We start from the raw sequence: 27,276 nt of genomic DNA on the forward strand, positions 1-27,276 counted from the left end.
TCACTTTGAAAAAAAGGTCTCCTAGTCATTTTAAGCTCAACTTAAATGTTGTGTTCCAGAAAATGAATTCCCAACATTAATAATCCATCCACAAAGCTCATTTTCTAACAGTTTATCAATTGTCTTTCTATGAGCTTAGAATTGAAGACAGTGCTGATAGTTTTTAGACGGCTGAGGTCACCTCTCCTTTTGTTTTTGATTTTTCCCTGCAGGGCTAAGAAAAATGTTCATAACTCATCCTGCTCTCACTCTCTCTTCCTACTTCTATGATAGACGTCACCACAGTCCTTGTCATTCACTGCACTGTTGCTCCACAGAGCCCCAAATCCTGCCCATGGGATGGGTGTATTGCCTGGCAGCACCATTGTACCATTGTACCATGATCAAGACTGGTACAAAACTTGCAGCCTATTTGCTATCTTCAGGAATGTCAGTGGGAGGGGAGTAGACCCTGCTCCCTCCCCGTCCTCACTTCATTTCCCCCCAAATATTTGCACACATAAAATAAAGTTAACAGCTCTACCAGGTAGTAAACTGTAGACTCAGTATGCTAGACTTCGTGTTAGACTCTCACAGTAATTACTTCAACTAATCGATAAAATAGCCTTGTAAAATAAGTATCACCATCTCCAGGAAAGTAGGCTCACAAGTCAAGTGGCTCATCTGAGGTCCTAGAAGTTAAAAAGGGAGGCTGCAAACCTTATATGTACACATCAAAAGCGCAAGTCTTCCATACCAGAAGGAAAAAAGAAGCTTAAGAAAGTACCTTCAAGGCCAAGTGTTTCTTTTCCAGAGAAAAAAGGGAGATGAAGGCTAGCTAATGCCTGCGGATGATCCTACAGTTTTCTATAAAGCTGCATCTTGAAGTCACTTTGTCTTCAGTCCTGACTGCCCCCTGGAGTGGGTGCCCAGCTGCCAACAATGAACAACCAAAGGGGTTCCTGGTGGTGATTCTAATTTATTTACTCAAGAGCAGCATGTCCCAAAGCACATTATGTGGATGAACAGTTTTGTGAAAAAAAAAAGATTTAGCATTCATATTTATTTGTGAAATTGTGACCTGCTTCCAGTGAGTTCCTGTCTTGCACAGCTCATAAGAGGGTGGGTTCATGGCTGGGCACGGTGGCTCATGCCTATAATCCTAGCAGTTTGGAAGGTGGAGGCGGGTGGATTGCCTGAGCTCAGGAGTTCCAGATGACCAGCCTGAGCAAGAGCAAGGCCCCATCTCTAAAAAAAAAAAAAAAAAAAAAAAAAATATATATATATATATATATATATATAGCTGAGCTATTTGTGGCAGAAGCCTGTAGTTTCGGCTACTCAGGAGGCTGAGGCAAGAGAATCGCTTGAGCCCAAGAGTCAGAGGTTGCTATTAGCTATGATGCCATGGAACCTAACCTCAAGGCAACTCATTGAGACTCTGTCTCAAAAAAGAAAAAAAAAAAAAGAAAAGAAAAGAGGTTGGGTGCATGAACATGTGCACACACACACAGAAATCACAGAATTCCTGCAGTGAAGAAACTCATTTAACTTTTCTTACGCTAGCATTTTTCAAACTTATTTTAACAAAGAAATAATTTTTCATAGAATTCCATTAACATTAAGCTGAAAAAGGAGTCTAGTTCCCCACTGTGAAGGAAAAAATTGGATGAAACTATATTATGATGAGCTCAATAAAGAAACGTCTATGTTTAATCTGCTGACATGATGTTTCTAAAAGACTGATCTTCAGATATCCTGGGGTGTTTGATAAATGCAGATTCTCAGTCTCCATTTCAGATAGACTTATTAAAACCTCTGAGGTACTAAGGTCAAAAAAAGACTCACCTAAAAGAGCTTTCCAAGTGATTTTTCTGCATTCCAAAATTTAAATCTACCAGCCAATAAAGTGAGGTCTAATTACAAGATTATTTTTAAACTATTTAACTTCCTGGTTAGCCTCCATGAGTGTGCTAGGTAAACACCTACAGTCTGGTGTGTGGCTATTTGTGTCAGTACAAAGACATGGGGAAGTCAAGTCTATAAGACCCCCAAAGGTGGTCTTTACCTTGGAAAACATCTCATCCAAGTGGGCTTTCACCTGGTAAGGCCTGAAATTCTCTCTTGGCAGAGTCCCAGGACCCTAGTGACCAGAATTATGATGCATGGAAGCAAGCCTTGGGAGAGAATGGTGTATGATACTAGAATCTCGATTTGTAGACTTACACCAAAAGTCATTATTTTCAAACGATCTAATATCTTCACCAGACTGGTCAATAATGTTTTCTTCCTTTTGGTAAACTTCTTGGAGTTGCAAAATATTAGAGAAATGTCAGTTAAGCCCAAAATCAGAACAAGAACAGTCACCAAATTTCTGAGTTTAATGCCCTACTATCTGATGGGCAGACTGATCCAAACCTTGTGCACATTTTGGTGGCCCAGAGGGACACTTCTCACTCCAAATTGTGCAGATTTGAGCATGCAGTTTTGAGGGATCTATCAATAACCCTAACACGAACTATGATATTTGGAATTTTACAAAAAGTAAAGATTCTCTTATTTTAGGAAAAAAAAAATTAGAAACTAAGACCTTACTGAAGGCCTATATTTGGAATGTGTTTTTGTTTAAAATGTGTCCTAATTCAGAAAGTAACTCTGAGCTGGTTAACAGAAACTGCAAATAGTTAGGGTAAAGTTGTCTTCTTAAATAAAACGAAGTTCTTTAACATTTTGATCTAGTAATAGTGAGACTACTTTTCTACCAGCATCTTGGAAGAAAAACAGTACAATACAGGGAAGCCTTTTTCTTCTGAGCTAACTGTCTCTGCAGCTGGACCTCCATGAAAGACCGTGAGCTGACCGAGTTACACTCCACCGCCATCAGATCTCAATGTGGAGACCCCAATCTAACCTTCAGACTTACCTCTGGCACAGTCCCAAGCTGCTGAATTATGGACAAGAAATTGTAGAACCCACAAGGACTAGCCCTAGCAAAGTATCCATCATCCAGTGTGGTAGCCACTAGCCATGAGTGACTATCTGAATTGAAATGTATTAAAACTAAATAAAAGCAAAAATTAAGTTCCTTAGTCACAATAGCGGCATTTCAAGTTCTTTATCATCACCAGTGACCAGGTGCTGGTTTAGACCACTAGCATTTGATTCATAGAAGCAAAAGTTTGTATTACGTTCTTGTAAGCTTCATCTATTCCTAAGAGGAAATATTCAGACCAGGATTATAGGAACTCAGGGGTATGAAATTGATGCCATTTCCAGCATTTTCCACCAAAAAATGGGCTGCTCTCTTCCTCTCTTTTTTAGGTTTCTTCATTTTTACTCTAATTTTTTTTTTATTAGATACTACTATGTCTACTAACACTTAGGTCTACTATAATGTATACTTAATACTTTTGGAGTAAAAAGTGAATTTATAATTCCCTTTCGATTCCATTTTCTTATTTTACCTGTGTGAAAACTAAGGTGTAATTACTTGCCCCAAGCTATGAACTGGTTAAGGATTAAGTGTTTGATGTTTAAGTTTAAAAAGTCTTAATTTAGTTCTTCACCTACAATTAGATTTATCTATTTGATTTTCCTTATTTAGAATTTAGCTTCCTACCACCTACTTTTATTCCACACACTTGTCCTTTAGAAATATTAGCATTAATCTAGGCATTGTCTAGCCTTGTGTGAATGCTATCTTGTATCCCTGGTCCATTAAGATCTCTTGGACATTTAGCTTACCTTTCAAAGAGCAACATAATTTTAAAAAATTTTCGAGTTGTTTGGGCTCCACTCATTTGTAATGAAAACACTTGTCAAATGCACAATCTTGGGAAAGTTGTTTCATACCTGCAAACCTTAGTACATGCCTTTGTAAAATGAGAATAGTTATTTTAAAATATTTTATTTTATTATTTTTTGTTTGTTTAATTTCAAAATTTTTTGTTGTTTTTTTTTGTAGAGACAGAGTCTCACTTTATGGCCCTCGGTAGAGTGCCGTGGCCTCACACAGCTCACAGCAACCTCCAACTCCTGGGCTTAGGCGATTCTCTTGCCTCAGCCTCCCAAGTAGCTGGGACTACAGGCGCCCGCCACAACACCCGGCTATTTTTTGGTTGCAGTTAATTCAGCTCCCCATAGATTTGAACAAGATGATTAGCAGAGGAGGGTCAAAAAGGAAACTAGCATGGCATTTGGCCCATTGTTGAATTTTACAGAACTTAGGGAACTCTGGTTAGAGTCCATCGTAGAAATAAGTAAGGGCTGACTTGAAAGGAGAAGAAATAAATTATATCTTCAATGTATTTCTGTTTTCACACGCTTTAGATGTCATTTGGCAAAAGTTGGAAGCAGCCCTCTACCACAGAAAAAGGTACAGAGCTTGACACAGCCCAGGGAATAACAATGTTGTTTAAGTCTCTGCCAGCCTCTTTTGAAGAAAAAAGAAAGAAAGAAGAAAAACCATTGATGGAGTGTGGACAGTATGTGATTCCAGCACTGCTTTCTGGGCCCCTGTGGAACCTTTCTTCTTCAATAACTTCACTTTCAGATAAGCAGTGGACATGGTTATAGCACACTGGCACCCTTCAGTGACATTTGTTTTTTTTTTTTGGTTCCACTTCTGCTAGGTAAACAACGCCAACTTCACAAGCATTCCCGGTTCAGCCTCCAGGAGTTTCTTAGAGATGCACTGACTCCAGAGGGCACACACTTGGCGGGTCTCATTACCAGGGGGCCGCTGACATTCTTTAACAGTCACCAAAGACATTTTGCATATTTCTCAGCACTGCTGCCTTCTATGCAGTGTTACCCCACTTTTTTCCTCTTAAAACACAAGATGGTAATAAGAATAAAGTGCTCTTATGCTTCCTTACACCGTATTATTTATAGACTACATTGCTCAAATACACTGCTATGGTTTGCTTGTCTAATTTTATGATGGCCTTGCTAAACAAAAATACTCTTGCTAGCTAGTGCTTACAGAAGGAGCACTTACCAGCACGTGAATGATGACAGCTGGCTGGGGCGATGCTTTTATTAGGCACTCTTGCTATTCAAATAGAGTGGTATTTGTCACAGACCACACTGGGACATTTTTGAGATGAGAGGGGACAGGTTTTAACTCCTAAATCTCAGACAGCGGTTTCCAAAGTTTGGGGAGTACACACACATTGAAGATTATCAAGTTCATTCCATATCTTAAGGCAGTACTATAGCCCAGACGAAGAGGCATGTTAGATTTCATAAGCTTCGTATGCAGAATGAAGTCCCCAGTTGCAGAATTGGGGACAGAATTCAAATTATTCAGAATCATGGAGCACAGTACCCACAACTGAGTGCATTAGTAGAGATAAAGAACTTTGTTTGGGAAAGCAAAACACAGATACAAACAGAATCATGATTAAGGCTGGGAGCTAAAGAATATACAAGAGAAAGTGTCAGAAACATTCAGATAAGGAAGGACCAGTGGGAGCCTTCAGGACGGCTTCTTAGTGTAGGGAGGATTTTAAAGACACTTTGACAGATGGACTGAATTTGGGCAAAAAGACCTGGGAAGAGAACTCCAGACAAGGGAAACAGCAGCGAGTGCCCAGAGGCTGCGAGGAGGCTGGCTGCTTTGGGGTGGCACTGGTCTACTTTTGGAATGTCCTTTCTCCTACTTAATTTCTGCTTTCCTGCCAAATGCAGCTGGCATGTCGCTTCATGCCCTGTGTCAAATGTTTGCTTTCTTGTTTTTTAACTAGCTCTCTTGCTCTTGAGCTTCTTGAAGGCAGAGACTACACACACACACACACACACACACACACAAATACAATATACTGTACATACACACATACATACAGGAGCATAGTAGCTGCTCAGTAAGTACATGTAAATACAAGGATGAATTAATATAGACTATAAAAGAATTCAGAGAATTGAATTCTTTTTTTTTTTAAATGCGTTAGATTCTACCATGCCAGAGAGTATGTGAAATGACCTACAGAATTCGATGTTCAGAATAGCTAGAGTTATAAAGATGTATGTATTTGGGGAGTGAAGAAAGGTACTAGTTAAATTATCTCTAAGAGAATAGATCCCAGCAAGTTTATTTCCCTATTTCAAAAGCAGTTCTACATGTAGGGTGATTCTATTGAGAAAAGTTGCATTCTGAATTTACTATGCTGTGAAGAATGCAGTGGTTGCAAATGAGAATTTTATTTTATTTTTTGATTAACTTCCTTAGCAATTAATAAAAAACATTTAACAGACTTAAGGGGTACGTTTTTGTTGTTGTTCTTATGTGGGCGACTTGCACATGGCATAGTGGAGACTTCTAGGGTTTTACTGATTTCTCACCTGAACACTGCACACTGTACCCAACAGGCAATTTTTCATCCTGCACCCTTCTCCTGTCTTTCCCCTTCTGATTCTCCAATGTCCAGCAAATGGAAATTTTGAAGCAGGCAAGCAGTCATCACTGGGACCTCTTCGGATGGGTCCTATACAATTGTGCAAAATGTGGATTTGAAGACAGTCCATTGTGGAAGCTTAGGCTTTTAGACCCGTGAGGATTTGCCCAGCTCTTCACCAATGCATGGCTTTTTTCCACTTCTCAGATGCCTCAGAGGTTGAAGAATTACTTAATACCACAGAAAACAACAGTAATTTGTATTACTCTCCTTAGTATTTGCTCACATCCCTGCCAACCACATGTTCTCATCCACCCCTCCGCGCCTGGGTCTTCTCATGCAGACTCTAGAGTTGCAGTTTAACATGACTAAGTGTGGTAATTGGAATGACCTTTAAAATGCAGATTTCTCTTGTCATGTTCAGATATCATTCCCACCTTTACGCTGGTGTTTATTTTGAGTAGGCAGACTTTTTTTTTTTTTTTGCACCAAGTGTGCATATAGCCCACATACTGTTAGAAATGACTTACGGGATGTTAAACCCATGGCATTAGGAGACAGAGTAGGGAGGATAAGGGAGTGGTAATTCCTAGCACATTCATGTTTTGGGAAAATGGGGAGGAAATTGTTTTTAGTGAAAACATCATTTAGAAGATTTCTTCCCACTCAGGAAAGCCGAGTTTTGTGCATCCTCCCCTCTCAGCCCTCACAGCAAACAGTGACTTCAGCCGAGGACACACACAGAATGTTGAGCTCAGGTTTGTAGGAAGCATGGAAAGTGGAAATCTCTGAGGAACTCACTGGTAAAGATTCACAGCCATCCCTGAACAGTTAATTTTGGAGAGTCTGAGCATAACAACATCCCTTATTCCTGACATGTTGCCCCCGTCCCCACTAGAAAGTAGCCCTCCTCTGAGCGCTCTCTTTCTCTGTATCAGGCCACTCACCACAATGGAGAGCATATATGTTTATTTCCCTGATTACGGCTTGAAATCTGTGCCCTTCCATGGAGCTGTCTGAAGTCAGAGACCCTCTCCAGTAGTCAGCAATCAATTATACCCTCAGCTGCTACCTTGTGCCTGGCCCGGAAGAGATGTCCCCAACACAACAGATGAATGAATGAACAAATAATTCATAACAGTAAAAACAGACCCTGATCAAAGCACACTAGAAAGCCCGGAGCAGGGAAGACCAACAACGCAGACTCCAAAGTCAAAGACTCTCTGCCTTGTTCCCTCTTGACCCACAGAGCAAGAGGAGAGTGCCTGGCACACAGTAAGCACTCAGAAAAGACTGGATAAATGAACAACAGGACCTGGGCAGTCTCTCAACAAAGACAGTCAGACGCATGCACCAGGACTCGCTGAGCAGCGTGGATATAAACACGCTTACGTGCACACATGGACACTGATGCTCATACACACAATTCTCATCTCAGAGTTCAGGGTTCCATCATTCTCAATATGATTATGTGGTCAAATCTATAAATCCAGAGTTGCTTAAGAACCAATCTGACATCCAAAGCAGGAATTGCAGGCTACCTAATTATTATAGTCAAAATTATTATATTTTTTCAGCATGGGTAAATGCAGGCAGCAAGGGGAGTCTAACATTCTGTCATAATGTCAATGGTGTTCTGGATGTGCAAACTCTGAACTCACACGAGTTCAGAGACTATAACATTTGGGAACACATAAAATCCCACTCAACCAAGTAATTGGCAGTCTCAGGTCCGTTGTCTGTTCCTCCGTATTTCCCAGATGCAGAGAGATCTGCTAAGTGCCGTGCGTCCCTACGTTAGAAGAGGAAGCCCCTGCAGTGGGCCCATCAGTCCCGTCCAAGGGGTCTTTTTAAGATGAAGCTAAACCTACAGGGAAGATTTCAAATCTGTAACTCAGATTTAGTGAAAACATTAATCATTTGTCTGCAAAATAAAATAGGTTATGTATGCAGGTAAATTAGTGAGAGACGTGTCACCCTGTTCTGCCAGGGTTGGATTTTCTGAAATCTGGCTTGCTCGTGTACACACAGCCCCATCCATTTCTGTCTCTCTTGCTTCAACTCTTAAGAACTCTCATCTTTCTGCTCTCAGTCAATCTTTGCCCCAACTCCGGAAGGGAAGCAGGAGTAATAGTACATTGCTTTTGCTTAAAACCGTGCAGTTATAAAACATCTGAGGGAGTTAGATACAAAGAGGTTAAGTGATCAGTTGCATCCAAAGATGGGATAAAATGTAAATAACACAGGCTTTACCACCTCACATGTTAATATCAGTTTCCCTGATCTGCCAACCAGGAAGGCAGCTGCTCCCTTTTGGGCATTCCAAGGTTCAAGTGGAGGGTAGACATGAGGTCCATCATGCCGGTAACACAAGAGCAGATGGTTAGCTTAGCAGTCAGAAGTGCATGTCATGACAGGACCCACAAAGCCTGAGTTGAGCTCTATGAACTTCCTGTGAGAGATCTCAATTCAATGTGTGAGTAGCAGAGAGCTACATTTAAAGGTAGGTTGCCCTACACAAACAGGTGAGAACCTTTTATTGCAGGATAGACCTGCTTTGTCCCCAAATCAAAACATATTAAATCCCTTTCCTCTTCCAACTATGTCTAGAAATGTTGCTTACAATGGGCAGCCAATGAATGCATTTGGAACAGAGACAGTTACACAAAGGCTACAGGTGCTTTGCCCTGAGAGTTCAATGAGTGGACATCGAAGTAGAAGAGAGGAAAATAAATGTATTCAAGGGAGTGCTCTTCAGAGAACATAAGAAGCAGGTGCAAGGCCCCTATCAAGGTGTTGGATGAAAGCTTATTGAGATATTGATCACACGAAGGGACCAATAAGAAGGAATCTCTTTCTTCTTTTTATTAATTTAGAAATGATTTCTGCCTCACAGAAGTGAATTGAGAATCTAAAGTAACCTTTTCCTCATGTTTCTATCTGGATCAAATGTTGCCCAGCTTCAATGTCATCTAAAACATCTGAATTTCTTAGTCAGTGTTTCTCAGGAGGGATGTTCCAGGCGCCTATGGATTTTGATAGATGTTTTCTTATTGCTACCAGAACACGCTCATCAAACCTGCATCTCATAACTATAGCTCTTGGCATGAATCTTTCATCTCCAGAAGTGCTTGTGATAATTCACCCAGTTCACTATCCTGCCTATGTTTTCAGCATCAGTATTTCCCATTACCAGTTGGTGGGGGAAGATTCTCACCAGCTTCTAATGGGCGAGAATGGAAGGCCACTCTGGGCTCGCTTGGCATTCTGTATTTGCCATGAATCAAAGGCACCTTGGAGCCCTTCTGTTGCGTGACCAGAGATGCGAATGAACAGTAGCTTTGCTGTGGTTGTAAACTCACTCCTGTAATTATTAAGTCAAGAAACAGACTACACGGGATGGGATGGCATGTAGCGAAGTTCTTTATTTAGGGGTTTGATTTTATATCTTTCTAGTTACATACACACTTAATCTATTATCTGTTAGTTTCATCATTACCTCAGTTTACTTATCTGAAATCAACTTGAAAAGAAATATCCTGTTACCACATCAATACAATCACTTTTGCAGTAAACATCTTTTTCTAAACACTGACTAATCTCTGGGCAGGTGTGTAAATAAAATTATAAAGAAGAAAGTAGCCACAGGGGAACAGAGTTAATGGAAGAGTATCTTCAAGCATTCACTCAGTTTACTCAGTATGAAGTAACGACTATGTCTTTTCCTCAGGGCAGAGCACCTATAGACCTCTGACAATATGTTGTTAATGTACGTCAACCCTCTGGCCCGTATCTCTGAGGAAGGGAGGCATGCCCTTTGATCTCAGGCTTCACTGGGTGCAAAACTTCAGAGAATGGGCTTGTGGAATTTTTAACTCCAGGGAAGCCAACTCTGCATGTGTCCCAGGGGGCCCAGGTCCCTTAAGCCTCTGGAAGAAAAGCAAGTCATTTTAAACTCACACCAAGTTCACTTTGTGTGCTTGATGTAGGATATGTTCATTTCTAAATATTATCCTAAACCCTTCCTTGTGCACAGATGCAGAAGTACTATTTTATCGGGATAATGATCCGCTTTCCTTATGAAAACAAGTGATGAGAGAAACAAGGTGGGTAACACACACAGATGCACTCGTTCAAGGTCACCTGTTCCAGTGAAATCCAGGTTTCATGTCCTTTCAAAGCCCCTTTTCCCTACTGACATTCAAAGGGGTGTGAGATAGGTGGGGGGAGAGAAGTCCTCTTTTAAGAAGCAAATGAATCAGTACTTTTTCTGAGGAATTCTGGATGCAACACCCTTTATCAATTCAGCTCAAAACCTGCCATCTCAAGACAGTCATTCCAGGCTAGTCCCAAGGTTCTTCTAGGCCCTCGTCAATCCAGAGGCTACAGAAAGGTGAATGTCTTGGGCTGTCTCTGCGTCCCTCTCAATGTGTTCCTCCCATGGTGGGGACAGCGAACTCACTGATGACAACCCCCAGTCTGTGCTGCTTCACATCCCTTCTCTTCCTGACTTACTACAACCCCCTTCATACTTTAACACAAGATGAAAACACACCATTTTCTCCTTCACAATCCTGCTGTAGAATAGACAGTGCGCCTCCCTGCAGGGCTGGAAGCCGTGCAGGGCAGAGACAGCCTAATCTCCTCTACTGGACCTCCTGCATGTGGCCAGGCACTGCCACGCATGGGCTGCCTGACCTAGGACAAATGACTTGGAGTCACCATGCCTCCATTTTACTATCTGTAAGATGGAGTTAATCTCGTCACCAACTTTGTAGCATTTTGATGAGAATTACACAACACACACACAATGTTCACATTCACAGAGACCATTATTTAAACATTAGCTATCAATAAGGCCCGTTACTAAGATTTTAAACTATTTTATGTGCTGGCAAGCTTCCCCTGACCCTGATTTAAATTCTTTTTTACCCAGCGCTGCCAGGCAGTTCGTCCAATACAGCAAACAGATGTGCAACCTCTTGCTCATTCTCACACGGGAGCACCCAGAGCTCCTGTCTTGACCTCCAAAACCCAGCCGATTTCCGAGTTCCCACTAAGTCCCAATTCCTCTGTTGCGCTGCCTTTGTCTTACCTAGGCCACCCAACCCCATTGCTTCTTTCTCCAGTATCTTGGCAACAGGCCCTTCAGATTTATCTGGATTAAACGAATAGTCTGACCTGAAATGGAATCCTGGCAACCCTGTAACACTGAAGATGTGATGTGACCTCGCACAGCTCCTGGAACTCCCTAAGAATTGGTGGTCTCATCTGTGAAATGACAATAGTGGAAGAAACCAGTGGTTCTCAAATCTGATTATGTGTCAGAATCGCCTGCAGGGTTTATCGGAACCCACATTTCCCCCAATCCCAGTTTCCGCCCAGCAGGTAAGGGCTGGGGTCTGAGAACCACATTGCTAACAAGCTGCCACGGTGATGCTGATGTCGCTGCCCTGGGTGTCCTGTTTTGCGAACCACTGTGGTGAACCTTGCAGGCTATAGAGAGATTTAAATGAAATCGAATTGAGAGAATGTTTTCTCAGTAACTATTACATAAAATATAACTTTTCCTCTTCCCCCGTGAAATGGAACACAAGTGATAAATAAAAAAGCAGAAGCGATCTTGTTTTGATTTTGGCCCCATCCCATGAGTGGAGGGAGAACACCATATTGTACCATTTCTCACGTCAAAGTTAGAAGCTCAGATTGTGTGGGCATTGCCCTTACAGTGGCTTTTCTGGCACCCGCTGGAAAGGCTTTCAATTTTAGAGAAGGACTAAAACATATGTGTCACCCTGCAATGTAATCTTTTTATATTACCCACTGTTTTTAACAAACTCCTACACATAGGGTAGGTTTTGAGCAGGAGTCTGTTTATGGGAGATTATCCAACATAACGCTTTCCAACTTTCAGTGTTCACAGCACTCCAAACCCTGAACCAATAAAGGTAAAAATCTTGACCAGAGAGTGGAGTGGATGTTTTTATTAAAAGAGTGTGTATTGAGGGAGAAACAAAATGATGATGGAGGGAGAAGCAACATTTCATAACCTATTTGGCATAAGGAATTTAATGAGCGTTCCACACATGATCTACTCTGGGAAAAGTAAATTGTTTGATTTAGAAAGGAAAGGATTAGAGCAAAAAGTCTCCATAGGATGCAATAGCAAAGACCAAGGGAGGGAAGCCCTTTCTGGCCTTGCTACCTCTGCGTGGCTCCCATTTCTTCCTGTACAAACCCAGGGCAGGACAACATCCTCAGACCTTCCCAAGCAGCACTGCTAGATGAGAGAGGTTTGTTTGGGCCGTGGGACCACCAAAGCCCTTTGCTGAGCAGGAAGACCATGCCAAGTCCGTGATTATCCATCTTTACAAACTTTTGCTGACACTATTTGGGGGAAGGTGAAGTTACTCTCACTAATAATGGCACCCCCCCACACAGGCTGTAAAGTTTGTCTACAAAAAAAGATCGAGCTATGACTTGCAGGAAGCCTAGCAAGTTACTTTTGCACAAAAATAAATTCTGCCTGTTACCAGTCATAACTGTTCTAAATCTACACTCCCCTCACTTAGACACACCTGAGGATCTGATAACTTTCATTTTTGTTCACAGAAGTTTTGTTTGTAGTGGAAACCAGGGGAGGAGCTGGTGACAAAGACCAGGGAACCCTGGAGAGAGAAGAAACCCTGTGGCCCCACAGTGTCCCTTGCACTGATTCCAACACTCTCTGGGGAGAAGTGCGCATGGAGAGAGAGCTGCTAGAACTCTTCAGAGACTGTGGGAGACTCTGGCCAGGAGGATAACTGTTGGAGTTCTAGGTGGGGCCGGGCTATCTGTCTCCCCCACACCTACCTTGCCTTTGCAGACTCCACACAATCCTACCTCCTCCAGGATTAGAAGCTTTAAGGCAGCGGTCTCAAGCATGGCCCTTAGGCCAGTCCCAGAACAGGATAATCCAGGAATTTGCTAGAAATACAAATTTTCAGGCTCTATTCTCCAACAATTTGTGTTTTAACAAGCCCTTCTCAAATTTGCTTACAAGATTTAAGAAGGCCCCAACACTTAGGTATCTGCAAAGGCAGGGTCATAGCATGCATGAACTTGGAAGTAAATGCTGCTCATTGGGTTCTCCCGGGTTTGGGCCCTGAGATCAATGCTTTAGAAACTCTGAAGATCACAGCCTTGCTTTCCAGGCCGTGGCTGGTAGCCCAGAAGGGCTCTAAGTCCTCTGAACAAGTGGAAATCAGAGCCTTAGGGAGTCCCAGAGCAGGCTGACTTGAGGGTATTTGAGAAATATGTCTGCGGGGATCTCCCCAGAAACTACTGGAGATCACTTACAATGGTAGGAGTTGGGGAGTGTCAGAAGGAGCCTCTCCTCTCTTCATGGGAACTAAAGAGCTGGCAAACATTCACCCAGAATTACCATGGCGAACATTCACCCAGAATCTATCAGATGCTAGACTAGACACACTGCTAAGCACCCAACCCCTCACACTGACCACCTCACTGACCCCCCCACCCTGACCCCTCATGCTGACCACTCATGCTTATCCCCACAATGACCCTCCACCCTGACCCCTCATGCTGAACTCCACACTGATCCCTCACACTGACCCCCACACTGACCCCTTAAGCAGATCCCTCACGCTGACCCCCTACGCTGACCCCTCATGCTGACCCCCACACTGACCCCAACACGACCCCCATACTGACCCCACTGACCTCACACTGACCCCTCATAAAGCCCCCTCTCATTTAACTTTCAAAACAAAGGTAGGTTTTATGATCCTGATTTTGCAAAAGAGGAAACATTGACAAACACTGGTTAAACAGCCAGTGTCCTGTCCTGGGGTTCTATGCTCCTCCTGACTGTCAGAGCTGCCAGCACGTGTGCTGGGATTCAAGAGTTTTCCCAGCTATAACTCCACTTCTCCCCACCACTAATAGCTGACTCAGCAGCATCCTTGCTTTCCCCTCCTGGTCTGGCTTCACACCCTAGATCCTATCTCCTATTCAATTTCTCAAATAGCATTAATAATCTGTCTCTCCTTCCTGAGCCCTGCAGGGCTGGACATGGCTCCCAGAATCAACTAGCTTGGTCCACAAGGATGCTGAGAAGAGAGACCTCCAGACCTGGCCCACCTTGCTCCACTCAGACCCTGCCTGACATTACACACCACTTGGAATGGCCCCCTTATAAGTAGAATTGCATTAAGCACACGGGTGTACAAAGAATCTTCTTTACTGAGGGTGCTGAAAAGACCTACCTGGCTGAGCAGAAGCTGGGGTTACTTACTGAGAGCCACAAACACACGACGACTGCTGTTTCCACACCTGCTTGCTAGATAGTACACGAGGGAGAGAACACCAGCAATGTTCAACTCCTGACTGCAACCTCAACCCTGCATGACCTCGGGAAGGCTGACATGCATGTCTGGGTCCTGGTTTTCCCCATTGCCACCCCCTCCACCCAGAGCTCTACAGCACTTCCAGCACCTAGGCCTACTCAGTGATGTGCATAAGTCAGCCTCACCCACTCACTCAGCACCTACCTATGGGACTGAGCCACAGAGCTGGGAGAAAGATGTTCACCTAGTGAAGCAGTTATCACAGGTGACCTGTCCCTGCAAGAGCCTAGACCATTTTGTCTTGCCTACTGCACATCCAAGGGGTAGATAGATGCAGCTTATGAAGAGCAGGGGTTTGGAGTGAAAGAACATGAGGCTGGATGTCTGGCTACACATCATGTCCTAAGGGTTTAAAAAGACTGTACAAAGGAGATGGAGCCTGTTGGAAATGGTCCATTGCCATCTCAGTTACCTCCGTGTCCTATCCAGTCCTTGCACTGCCACTGCCATCCCAGAAACTACTGGAGATCACTCAGTGTCAGCACTTCCAGGCTACCAGAGCTGCTACGGGCAAGGACAGTTCTTCCCAGAAGCCAGATGCCTTGGTAATTTGCCCATTATTGAGATGCAGATTAGTTAAAATTCCTTAATCCCTAAGAGGGGAATCTTCCAGCTTTTACTAAAAATGACTTGTCAAAGGTAGTTTGTAAATAGTGCAAGTTGGACAGCAGGCACCAGGGTAACCAGGCACCATCTCTAGGGGAAACCTGCCTAGAGGGTCCCCACTAGAGGGAGAGAGAAAATTTTGGAACATTTGTGCCCTTGGTATGAATGCTGTCCTGGAGTTCTCAGATCGGATTTCCTATGTGAGCTGCACCACAAAGCTTAAGATGTGTAGGATGCCCCGTTGGGGCCATGAAGAAAAGGAAGCTGGGCGAGTTGGACCCCACTTCACTTGGAGGAAGAAATGGAAAGGTAGGATGGGACAGCCATGGAGAGAGGGGAGGGCAGAGGAGAGGGGCCTGGGAGTGCAAAGGCCCACTAAGGCTGCCCTCTGTGGGCGTTCCAGACAGCAGCACAGTAATAAAACCAAAGCCAGACTCTTCTCATGCCTCCCTCCCCATCAAGAAGCAAGCTCCTCGAAGGCAAAGACTTTGTACTTACCATGAAATCAAATTCACATTGATTAAAAAATTAAAAATAAAATGCCAGATTCAGAAATCACCTGCCCTTCTAACCCCTTCCTTTTTCCAATTAATGTTAAATATAAGTTCAAGAAATAATGAATCATAGCAAAGCCTTTTGCTACAGCTTTCCCTTCTGTTAGGAAAGTCTGATAAATCAAGACAAACGTACCATTTACCCAGTAAACTAAACACAGTCCCTTATTACACAATTAACCGAAACACAATTGTATGTAATACAATTATACAAGACTACAATTACACAAAAGTAATGATGCGGTGTAGATGGCAATGACTTTCATGTAATCGAAAATAACAAGAGCTTCCTTGAGTAGCGTAAGAGACATATTGATAAATATTCCCCATATTGACCCACACTTTGCAAAAGACTTTGCTAGCTGATGAAGGAGGATGTTTCCCACTCAACATTCCTAAACACTGTAGGGGTGGCCACCACTCTCTGTAATACATTGTATTCTGAGGTTTCTAAACTAACACATTTTAACAAAGCACACATTTTATTACCCAATTCTCCAGCTGGTCAAATAGAATAAAGAATCAGAAGAGCCAAGAAGTCCTTGTGATGTGTTGTTGATCCCACGAGTAGGGGTATTAGCAGAGAAAACAGGTGCATAAAGCTCCACCACATTATACGGTCATTCCCAACATTAGCAGAGGTTACATTCTGCACAGCTGATGTCTGTATTGCTCAGTGGAAGCACTTCAATTTTCCAGGATTCTTCCCCTGGGGAGTCCCCTCCACAGTTGTGTGCCAGCTCTTGTCTAATCCATCTTCCTCATTTTTCTTTTCTGAATACTCTTTATAAATCTGACCACTTTCCTTCCTGATTCTTGCTGAGAACATAAAGGCAAATTTCACTGGCCCACGAAGTCCTGGCCCACATATTCTGGTCATCTTCACACTAGGTATGCCACCCACACCAATCCACCATCTCCACTAAGCCGTATTTTATTGCAGCTAAGATACCATTCATTGTAAGACATACCATTAGTTAACATGCCACTAAGAAAAATAAATGCTGCCAATTACATTATTATACACCATCAATTGTAAAAATGCATTTCAATATTAGAAATTGTAAATGCACAGAAAAGGGATTTTGAATTGATGAAATCCTGGCAGAGCCCCATTGTCTGCTGTTTCTAGGCCCTTGCACATGCCATGCTCCACCAATCTCCCTCTCCCTCCCCACTTCCCACGAGCCTGCCTGTGCCTCCCTCTTTAAGATCTGACTCAGAATCACCTCCTGAAACCTTGATCTCATTGTCTAGGCCACACTAAGTTACTGCTGCCATATGTCCAACCATTACAGGTACATTTCTTGGTCATTCATCTCACATTATTGTAATGGCTAACACACATCTACTCCCTGGCGAAAGATGAACAGAGGCCCTATATCACCAACACACAGGCAAGCACTTCACAGATTATTATCACCCATTTGTTAAATAATATTTTGCCCGGGGTGAGGAGAATTAGAATGAAGGATGTAGGCTCTGAAGAACATGGTAAACCTTGCCAAAAATTGCAAGTCCATCCTCTTTGGCTTTCTGCAGTGTGGCTTTGCATTTAGAAATGCAAGAGGAGCCATATTCCACGAGAAACAGAGAAATGGAGTTTGGCTAGATGTATGGGTTTCTGATTCTCTTTCCCTAAGATCCGAGGCATCCCCTCTGGGCCACAGAAGCAGTGGGCAGGGCTTAGAGACAGCAGGAATTGGACACACCCTGCAGTCCCACGTGCTGCAGGCACAGCCAAACCTGGGTTGTGGGTCTCCCAGAGGGTCTGAGGCTCACCTGTGTGTGTTGGAGGGGATGCCCGCTGCAGCGAAGAATGAAATGGCTTAGCAGGCAACTCATTCCTGCCTCTATTTGCTTTACTCTTAACTTCAAAGTAATCAAATGTTGTTTATGCATAAAATTTTAATCCTTTCACAAATTTGTATTTTGATTTAATTTGCATATCCCATTTACCGCAAGTCAACATGAAGAGAGACTCAACTAATTTAAACCATTTTTTCTCTGGGCCTGAAATCCTTTCAGAAATATTTTCCATTAGGCGACTCAATTATGTCTAATGTGGCTAATGTTGGTGGATTAGAATTTTGCTTAAAGGAACTCATATTTAGAACAGTGAGAATGAGGAGGGGGTGGGAGAACAGAGGAGAAGAGACAATAATTACCTGTCTTTGATGCTACACAGATCAATGTGTAAATCACTAAAATTCCCCAGGGAACCTTGCTGAACTGAAATGAGGTCCTTGGGCTGGTTATCAATAAAGATGAGCCGCATGCAGCCTTGGAAAGCCTTAATGGGATTTAAACATTGGGAATCGGTGAGATTGTCGGGGCACCCTGTGAGACAGAGAAAAAAGATGAAGAATACTGAAATGACCCGTCATTGCTTTGGTGAACTATTGATGGAAGCCCTTGAGGTCTAATTATTTTGGTGCTTTTTCATTCAAGGTACTGCCCGCCCTTTCATTGTAAATCCCGCATTCTCAGGGAGGGCAACAGAGCTGGTACAAAATAGGGTGCACTCAGTCGCTGTAGAGAAAATGAAAAGCGTGGTAAAGAGAGTGCCAACACTGTCACATCGATCTCATTCTGATGTTTTTCTTTACCTTAGTAAGCTATTTGCCACTCTTTGGAGTGGTATCTTTCACTCAGCCCCAGGAAGCAGCACGTTCCAACTACCTGGGACTTCTGAAGCACATATCTAAATGCACAACAGCAATTCTGAATTACACTTTCAAAGGCAATTATGCGTTGGGTAAGGATAGCAGCAGAGTAATTGTCTGGCTAATTGTTGGCATTAACAGGCTTAGTTCCTGAGTAAGGTACACACAGGAACATAACTGGAATTTTGAAGGGATGTGCAAAGCAAATCCAGACCTTAAGGGAACTAACGGCTTCAATGCATGTAGTTAAAGGGCTGTAATAGCATACGTGAAAGGTTAACACTATACCTTTTTAAAGGGTGTTCTTTAAAAAAAAAAATGCATTATGATTTGGCATAGCTTGCAACCAGGACACACCCACTTCTCATTAAGAAGGTAGCCTAGATACAGAGCATCCTAGATATTCGAGGGCTTGTGCTTCTTGCAAACTCCATCCCAGTGGTTTCAATAGGTTCAGAGCATATGGGAATGCAAGCTTGAAACCATGGCACTAACCCATAAATAATTGGGAATTATTTCAGCCATCTCTAATAGATAGTCACTGCTGGGCTGAAGCCCGGCAGCTGGTTAACAGCTCACAGGCACACTATAAAATGCAGAGAGATGCTACAACTTCTAATTGAAGCTGTAGGGAGAATTTATGCAAGTTGACTATTATTACTGAAACTCATTTTTCACCCTCCTTAAGTTTACAGTCTACGTGCGGGGCGTTTGTTTAAACACTACTCAGATCACAGGTAAATCTTCATCCCCTAACCTTTGTCCCCCTAAAATCCCCTATCTGAGAACTCTCCTTCAGCGGGGCAGGGCACTCATTTTTTGCCTTTGAGGCTAGGTGATTATTATATCATAATTATTCAAAAACATTTTCCTCAGAAATAAATTCAAGATCCCCTTTCTCTCCTTGCTGCTGAAATAGTTTGTTGTTATTATTGTTGCTGAGATATTGATAAGGTGCAGAACTATGGAAAATATTGAGTTTGTCAGGTATATGTTTGGAGACCCCAACACTCTTGCTCTGCAACCTCGATGGTACATTTTCTTTCATCTCTTTGTTTTCACTAGTGGGCCGTGAACACAGATTTGTATTTGAATCCTTGCTTTGCCACTCACCAGGTCTATGGCCTTCTGTCTTCTCATCTAGTAAATGGGAATCTTATCGCCTACCTACAAATTTCCCGCATGAATTAAATAAGGTAAGACATATAAAACCTTTACAGAGACTGGAAGTGCATTCCCTTCCTGAAGGGATTTCTTATCCTGCACGCATGGAAAAGATCTAGAGTGGAGGCCTTTCCTCCCCTAAATTCAAACCACGAAGATATTGCTCCGCACTGCCTCTCCATCGTGAGACTCCAACATGCACACCACACCTGTGCCAAGTCCCTTTTGTATTTCAAAGCTTTAACTACGTTCCATTGGTTATGCAAGAAATTATTTATAAATTCTATTTAAGAGAGTATTAAGATTGCATCATTTTATACAATATGTCTCTTCAATTTCCCAATGGAGAAAGAATTGGCAATTGTAATTTGAACCCCCATCTATCCCACTATCAGTTGGAGCTAAAGCCACATTGCCTTCTCCTACCACGTGGCCAGCTCGGTGCTGCCCATCTAGACCTCGTTCTCACGTAACTCTCCCAGCAGTGCTGAAGGTGAGATTATCCCCTCAAGTTCCAAATTAGGACATTCAGGGACTATAAGTGTCTAGCTCAAGCTCAGATAGCCACTGAGGTTAAATCCTCTTCAGAGATTATTTCCATAGTTCAAACAACTGACTAATGATCTAATGTCAGAGAAGGCAGAAGCTGGACTGGCTTCTCCATGTAGAGCCCCAAGGTCATGGGCCTTCTACTTCCTCCCCATTCCTAGATGCCCCAGTCCAGGGACATAGGAAAGGAGAGGCCAGGAGGCCAGAGAGCAAACTGGCAGCGGCGTGGTCTAGACCCCGGGCACACTGGTTGTGCCTTCCCACCTGATTTTTGCCTCTTTCAGGTACTGCTGACTCTTTTCTCCCAGTTTGCAGCTGAGTTTCCCCTTTCTAATGCGATCACAGAGCTTGGCATGGCTACAAAAATCTCTTTTGGACATGTTACATAACACCAGCTCTTCTAGCCAAAGTTCTTTTCTTCCTCAGCACTGACCTAGATAATTTATATTTGCACAGCTGTGAGAGATTTTGCTTCTCACTATTTTAGACTCGGGGTGGGTGCACACGCCTGTGTGCATATGTGTGTGTGTGCGCGTGGGCGCCCACGCATGTTGGGAGAGTGATCTAATTGACAAAGTGAGAATCACTATAGTGAAATAATTGCCTGCTACATTCTCCCTTCCCCCTTTATCTCACTCTCAAAGGTTGGATAATTTACCTCCAAAGTAGTAACTATTTCCAGAATAAATCTGCACCCAGGCGGTGTCCTGAGCCGGGGATGCTGCTTCATTATCCAATGTGAGCGTGATGCGGTTCCTCCTGGCGTTGATGCTGACCGAGTGCCACAAGCCATCATTCAAGTTGCTGCCTGCAAAAGAAACATGAAGGGCAAGCACAGGGATGATGGATTGGGGCGGTCTGGAGAGAAGGGGCTCATTTCCCAGCCTGCTGTGGTCCGTGGGCATCGCAGAGCACACCCCAAGCCTCGCTGGGCTCCGGCCAAACCCCCCACTGTTTCACAAGGGACATATTTCTTCTTCATTTTACCACTGTATTCTATTCTCCTTTTATTTTGTTCCTTCTTTTTTAATTGCCCTAAAGTTTGGGCTTAAAAACGAAAGGGCAAAGCACCACTTTGCATATGCGCTATAAGTGAAGGCATGGTGTACATGGATCTAGTAATGTATAAATGCAGAAGAAAACCAGAAAAGAAACAACAAAAATGACAAAACTTCAGATGTTACCAGCAGCAAGTTTATCTTTGGGCGGGGGGCTTATAAGCAATTTTGGTTTCTTCACACTTCCCTAAAAACAATTTATATGCTGTTTTTTAGTGAAAAGTAAATTATTTTTAAAGTAGTTAAAGAAAGCAAGATGCCAGTGACATGCCAGGCAGAGGCAGCCTCCTACTGAAGGGAGATGAGACAAGGTCAGGTGTAGCCTCCGTCCACGACTGTGTGACACTGCATACATTATCAACCCCTACTATGCTTTGATTTTATCACCTGCAAATAGCATAATCTCTACTCCGTATGACTGATCAAATGAGATGAGGCAGTTCTGTTTCTGCAGCCATTTGGAGGAAGAGTGGGTCCCACGTCCAGTTCTCTCTCTGGTCCTACCCTTCGGTGCACACTATATTATGAACCCACAGTATTGATAAAACTGCACTGGGAACTAATTATGAGAGTTTCAACTATTTTTTTTTTTTTGTCACAGGAGAATTTTTCCCTTCTTTTTTTTTTTTTTTTTTGTAGAGACAGAGTCTCACTTTATGGCCCTCTAGAGTGCCGTGGCAACACACAGCTCACAGCAACCTCCAGCTCCTGGGCTTAAGCAATTCTGTTGCCTCAGCCTCCTGAGTAGCTGGGACTACAGGCGCCCGCCACAGCGCCTGGCTATTTCTTGGTTGAAGTTCAGCCGGGGCTGGGTTTGAACCCACCACCTTCAGTATATGGGGAAGGCGCCTTACCGACTGAGCCACAGGCGCCGACCAAGAGTTTCAACTATTGTTTCTAAAAATGTAGCCTCTGTTAAGACTTTCCTGTCAGTGCGAAGCACTTGCTGAAGAAAACACGTGATATTAACCAATCTGGTCACAAAGTCTTGTCTGTGACGAGAACACACACTTCTTCATTCAAACGTCATTTACCCTGCCCTCTACGTGTTGAGGTGCCTTCCCTCTCCTTGACTCAGTTTCCTACCCTGCGAAAGAGGACAGTGGTTGCACTGAGAGATGGGAGAACCCCCAGTTAACACGGCAATGAATGCAGAATGGTTCAGGCGAATCCTAAGCAGCCAGCGGTGTCAACTCAAACCGAGCTGCAACTACAAAACAGCACTGGCCCGTTGCTGGATGGATGTGAGCGTCGCATGGCCTCTCTCTCGGGGTGGTGTACAGCTGAACGGAAGAGATAAATGCAATGAGGATTAAAACACTGAACCTTGAGTTCTGGCCGGTGCAGTAGAAAGAGAAGCAAGCTAACAACAATTCATAGTAGACCCAGAAATGATGCGGGGACAGAGAAGGCGGAAGCCTAGACAGCACCTTGTGAAGAGTGTTTCACAGAAGTGGGTGACAGTGAAGGGAAGTTTTGAAAATTGAAAGAAAAAAGTTTACAACTCATAGAGTGAGAGTTACAGGAGACAAAGAGTCTGCACAAAGAAACAAAGGTCTGGAATGAGAAGCAGGGAAGAATGAGAGGAAGAGAGGCCTGGAGCGACCGACCAGTCCCCCAGGGCTCTTACAGGCCAGGCTAAACAGGAGCGTGGCCACTGTCTTTGGACAAATAATTCTGGAGAACTCTTTACCCAAACCAATTCCATCAGAATTTCTGGGGGTGGGACTCTAGGTATCTGCATTTTTTTCAAAAGCTCCCCAGTGATTCTGATGTACAGCTCAGGCGAGGTGGCTCACACCTGTAATCCCAGCACTCTGGGAGGCCCAGGTGTATGGATTGCTTGAGGTCAGGAGTTAGAGAACAGCCTGAAGCCAGAGAATGGCTTGAGCCCAGTTGTTTTGGGGGTTGCAGTGAGCTAAGATGAGAACACCACACTCTACCCTAGAGTGACAGAGAGAGCCTCTGTCTCAAAGAAAAAAACAAGTCTCTGCTTTGCAGCTTGGGAGTACTGAGGGGTCTTTAGCATGCTAAGGATAGGGGTGGAAGTGTTGAGTCAAAGAATCCTCTGCTCTGCAGAGGATAGGGGACTGGGGAGTCCAGGCTGGAGGCAGAACTGCAGGATTAGATGGACCACAGAGGCCCCAGGTGACTCTTGGTGGGTCTGGGCTAAAGTAGCAGCAGCAAAACAGTGAGCAAGTGAGGGATTAGGAGCTACTTGTAGAGGGAAAACAGACCTGCCTTGGTAGAGTCTACTGGAACAGCCCCTAAGAAACCAACTGGGAAGAAAACAGCAACAATCTCAGCCAGTGCCCCGGGCTCTGGAATGGCCAGGGAGGTTAGGTTGCCCAGGGAGAAGGCGGCTCCAGGCATCAGGCCAGCTGCATCTGCAGGGGGGCAGCTGGGCCCCATCTGCTCGGAGCAGCCCAGATGCAGAAGACCTCCTGTGTTTTCAGCCAGTTCTTTGCAGGCAGCCTCCCTGCAGCCTGGAACATCTGCTTGGGGTAGAAGGGAGAACCCAGAGGCTTCTCAGCCTGGTGGCCCCACTTTTTATTAAATATAGGTGTCCTCAGACAGGGTTTGGGTCCTGGCCTCAGGGACTCTGCTAATGAGGTAGAGGCTCTGTCAGGTGTTTCTTGGTGATGAACACTTGGCTTCTTTTGAGTATTTGAGGGGCATGGTCAATTGTAAGTCTTTTCTTTGTACTTACATTTGCATACTCATTTGAATATATCTGCATAACATATGGGCCAGCATTTGCAGGTAAACTCTAAACTGTGTGGGCTGGAAGGAATTTCATAACTAGTTCAGCATTATGGGGTCTTAATAGTCCCCAAGGGCCAAGCACCCTGATAGGCATCATGGATGTGGCAGAGAAGACAGACATGCAGAGGTCACAGGGACAATCCCCTCTAATTAGACAGGTATCATCATTTTACAGACGAAACTAGCCTGTGAGAAAGGGCTGTTCCATGTGAGGCTGCAGAAACAGCTTCTGTGCTCTCACTATGGTCTGGTCCTTTCCCCACATCACTGTCTGTCTGTCTTTCTCTCTCTTTTAAGTTTGTACTTAAATGAGGATTTGCTGGGTTGGTTCTTTTCTTTCCTTTCTTCTTTGCTTTTCCCTTTCCTTTCTTATTTATTTTTCTTTCTGGTCTCCTTTTTTTTCTTTGATTTGTCCTTTTCTTACATGGTTCTTACTCGCTTCAGGGGAAGGCTGTGTAAAAAGCTTAGCCCTATGGAAGAGAATTATTAGAATAACAGTTCTTGATGCAGGTATCACCTGGGAAGCTTTTGAAAACCCAGAATGCTGGGCCCACAGTGTGATAATTAAGTCAAATTTCTGGGGGTAGCCCCAGGCATTGAAAGGTTCAAAGATCCCTGGGAATTCGGTGGCAGCCAGGGTTGGGAGCTGCTCCATTAGAAGCTTCACAAGAGAGGAAAGAAGCCAGGAGAACACAACTAGTTTAGGGGCCTGAGCCCAGCACCAATTCCAAGGCAAGTGAAGTGTTAGATTCGCCTCTAAACGTCCTTGCTTTCTACCCGGGCACTCTTCTCCACTTCATTCTGTTAACTGATCCAAAATAACACCCTTCAAGATTCTCCAAGATTTAGTTATTAAGAATACTCTTTTAAAGGTACAAGTTGAAGTGCTATTAATTATTCACAAATTAGACAGAATCCACTCTGTCAGATTGCTTTCCTCCTAAACCTCCCTGAGATAAAAAGCTCTGAGAGAATGGACACAGTCAATTAGGGGCACAGGGAAGCAACAGGGTCTCTAGGGCCACTCTCGGAGCTAAGTACTCAAGAGATTTAGGGACCAGGACTTAAAAAGGTGGGATTTGGGTTCTGGATAGAGAGGTGGATGGTGGCAAATGTAACGTTTCTGAACTTTAAAGGGATGTCAGGTATTATGTGATATCTATCAACCAGCAAAGAAAAAACCTGATTATGTTTGATGTTAGTGGGTATAGAGGGAAATTGTCAATTTCATCTGCTACTCAGAGCAGCCTAATTCTGGACATTCTTTCTGGAAGGTAGTATACCAAAAAGTACCAAAAATTCTACGAATCTCATACCTCACTTCCCATGAATTTTATTCTGAAAAAAAAAAAATCCTAAAATAGTAAGAGGGTTTCACCCAAGATTTATGGCGAAGATAGATCATGACACTATCATATACAATAACGAAATTCACAACTACCGGCATTTCCAACAGCAGCAGGTTAGCTAAGTCACATATGGTATACCCAGAATACAGAATATAAGGGAGTCATTGAAAATCATAATGTCCAAGAATGCCATTGATGTCTTGATAAGGGGAAAAACTGCCACCTAGCATATGCCACCCTGGAATGCTATAGAATGACAGTATCACAGGTCATTTTCATTTTTTGCTCCACACAGTACTGACATTTTAAAAGTTTCTTAAACAATGTATACTTTTTATTATCTCCTCCAAGAAACCTAACCAACCATTTAAGTTGAAACGAAGGATAGAAACAATGTCTGTCCTTTACTTCTTATGTCTTTATGGCTTCTCCCAGGTCTCAGAATTCAGCCCAGAGCGTCAGTACAAAAGGTTTCTTAAAAAGAGAGAGTTATGGGCGGTGCCTGTGGCTCAGTGAGCAGGGCACCAGCCCCATATACCGAGGGTAGTGGGTTCAAACCCAGTCCCGGCCAAACTGCAAAAAAAAAAGATAAAAAGAGAGAGTTATACTGGCTGCCCTGTGCTTCTCCAGGAATCGTATCAATACTTGGAAGGTTTTCTCTATAAAGAAAAATGAACTTGGAACTTACAATTGAACCTTTGAAATAGCCTCATTGTAAAAATAGCTAATAATACATGCTACCAATATTAAATGGCTGCAATGTACCAGGCACTTTAAATGTATGATTCCTACTTCTTCAATAGTCCTGGAGGTCAAGTTTATTATCCCCAGGTGATAGATGTAACACAGAAGGGATGCAGGGGTTACCGAGGGTCGTACAGCTGCTCAGAGGTGGAGCCAGCATTCAAAGAGAGGCATCAGGGAGCAGGCTGCACTCCTTCTGCTGGTAGCATCATCAAAGCCACCAGTGCTGTCCAGCTTCCGGAAGTGTTTTGATGACCAAGGAGCTCTGAAAAGTTTTATTTTTTGCTGATAATTCAACTTTGCATTTATTTTCATTATTATTATTTGGCTGGGGGGGAAGTTAACAGCTTTATTAAGATAAAATTGACATACCGTGCGTGCATTTCATCTACTTTAAAGTGTGCACCTTAGTGGTTTTTAGTGGATTCAGTGCTAGACAATCACCACAATCAATTTTAAAACATCTGTCACCCCCAAATGAACTCTGTAACCTTTATCTCTCGTCCCTCCAATTCCTTACCCCCTCACCTGCAGCCCTGGTCAACCACTAATTGACTTGTACCTCTATGGATTCCCTATTCTTAGCATTGTATATAAATGAAATTATACAACATGCACTATTTGTGACTGGATTCTTTCACTTAGCATAAGGTTTTCAAGGTGGCATGCATTGGAATATTTTAACAACTGAATAACATTCTATTATACAGACATACCACTTTTGGTTTATCTAGTACCTGTTGGTGGACATTTAGGTTGTTTCCACTTTGGGGAGTTACTACAAATAATGCTGCTATGATCACTTGTGTACAATCTTCCTTATGAAAATACATTTTCAATTTTCTAAGATGTACATCTGGGAGTACAGTTGCTGGGTCATATAGTAACTCCATACTTTACTCTTTGGGGAATTGCCAGACTTTCTCCAAAGTGGCGTGCCAGTTTCCATTCCAGCCAGACAACTCTGCTTTTAACAGTGCTCACTGCAAACCTCAGTCCTGTCCTTCATGAATCATTTAGCTTCTGAGAAGAATTAAA

At 43.3% G+C, this 27,276-nt stretch overlaps 1 protein-coding gene across 1 annotated transcript in view; it reads right to left on the minus strand.

The window, feature by feature from the left end:
• CNTNAP5 (contactin associated protein family member 5) overlaps window positions 1-27,276 on the minus strand; it is an 869,192-nt gene that overhangs the window by 362,267 nt on the left and 479,649 nt on the right. The window contains exons 9-10 of the mRNA XM_053598220.1: window positions 20,980-21,129; window positions 18,111-18,282 (exon numbers count right to left, since the gene is read on the minus strand). Coding sequence (XP_053454195.1) covers window positions 18,111-18,282; window positions 20,980-21,129 — 322 coding nt within the window. The remainder of the gene's footprint in view (window positions 1-18,110; window positions 18,283-20,979; window positions 21,130-27,276) is intronic.

This window comes from Nycticebus coucang, chromosome 7 (assembly GCF_027406575.1).
Source record: "Nycticebus coucang isolate mNycCou1 chromosome 7, mNycCou1.pri, whole genome shotgun sequence".
Taxonomy (NCBI): domain Eukaryota; kingdom Metazoa; phylum Chordata; class Mammalia; order Primates; family Lorisidae; genus Nycticebus; species Nycticebus coucang.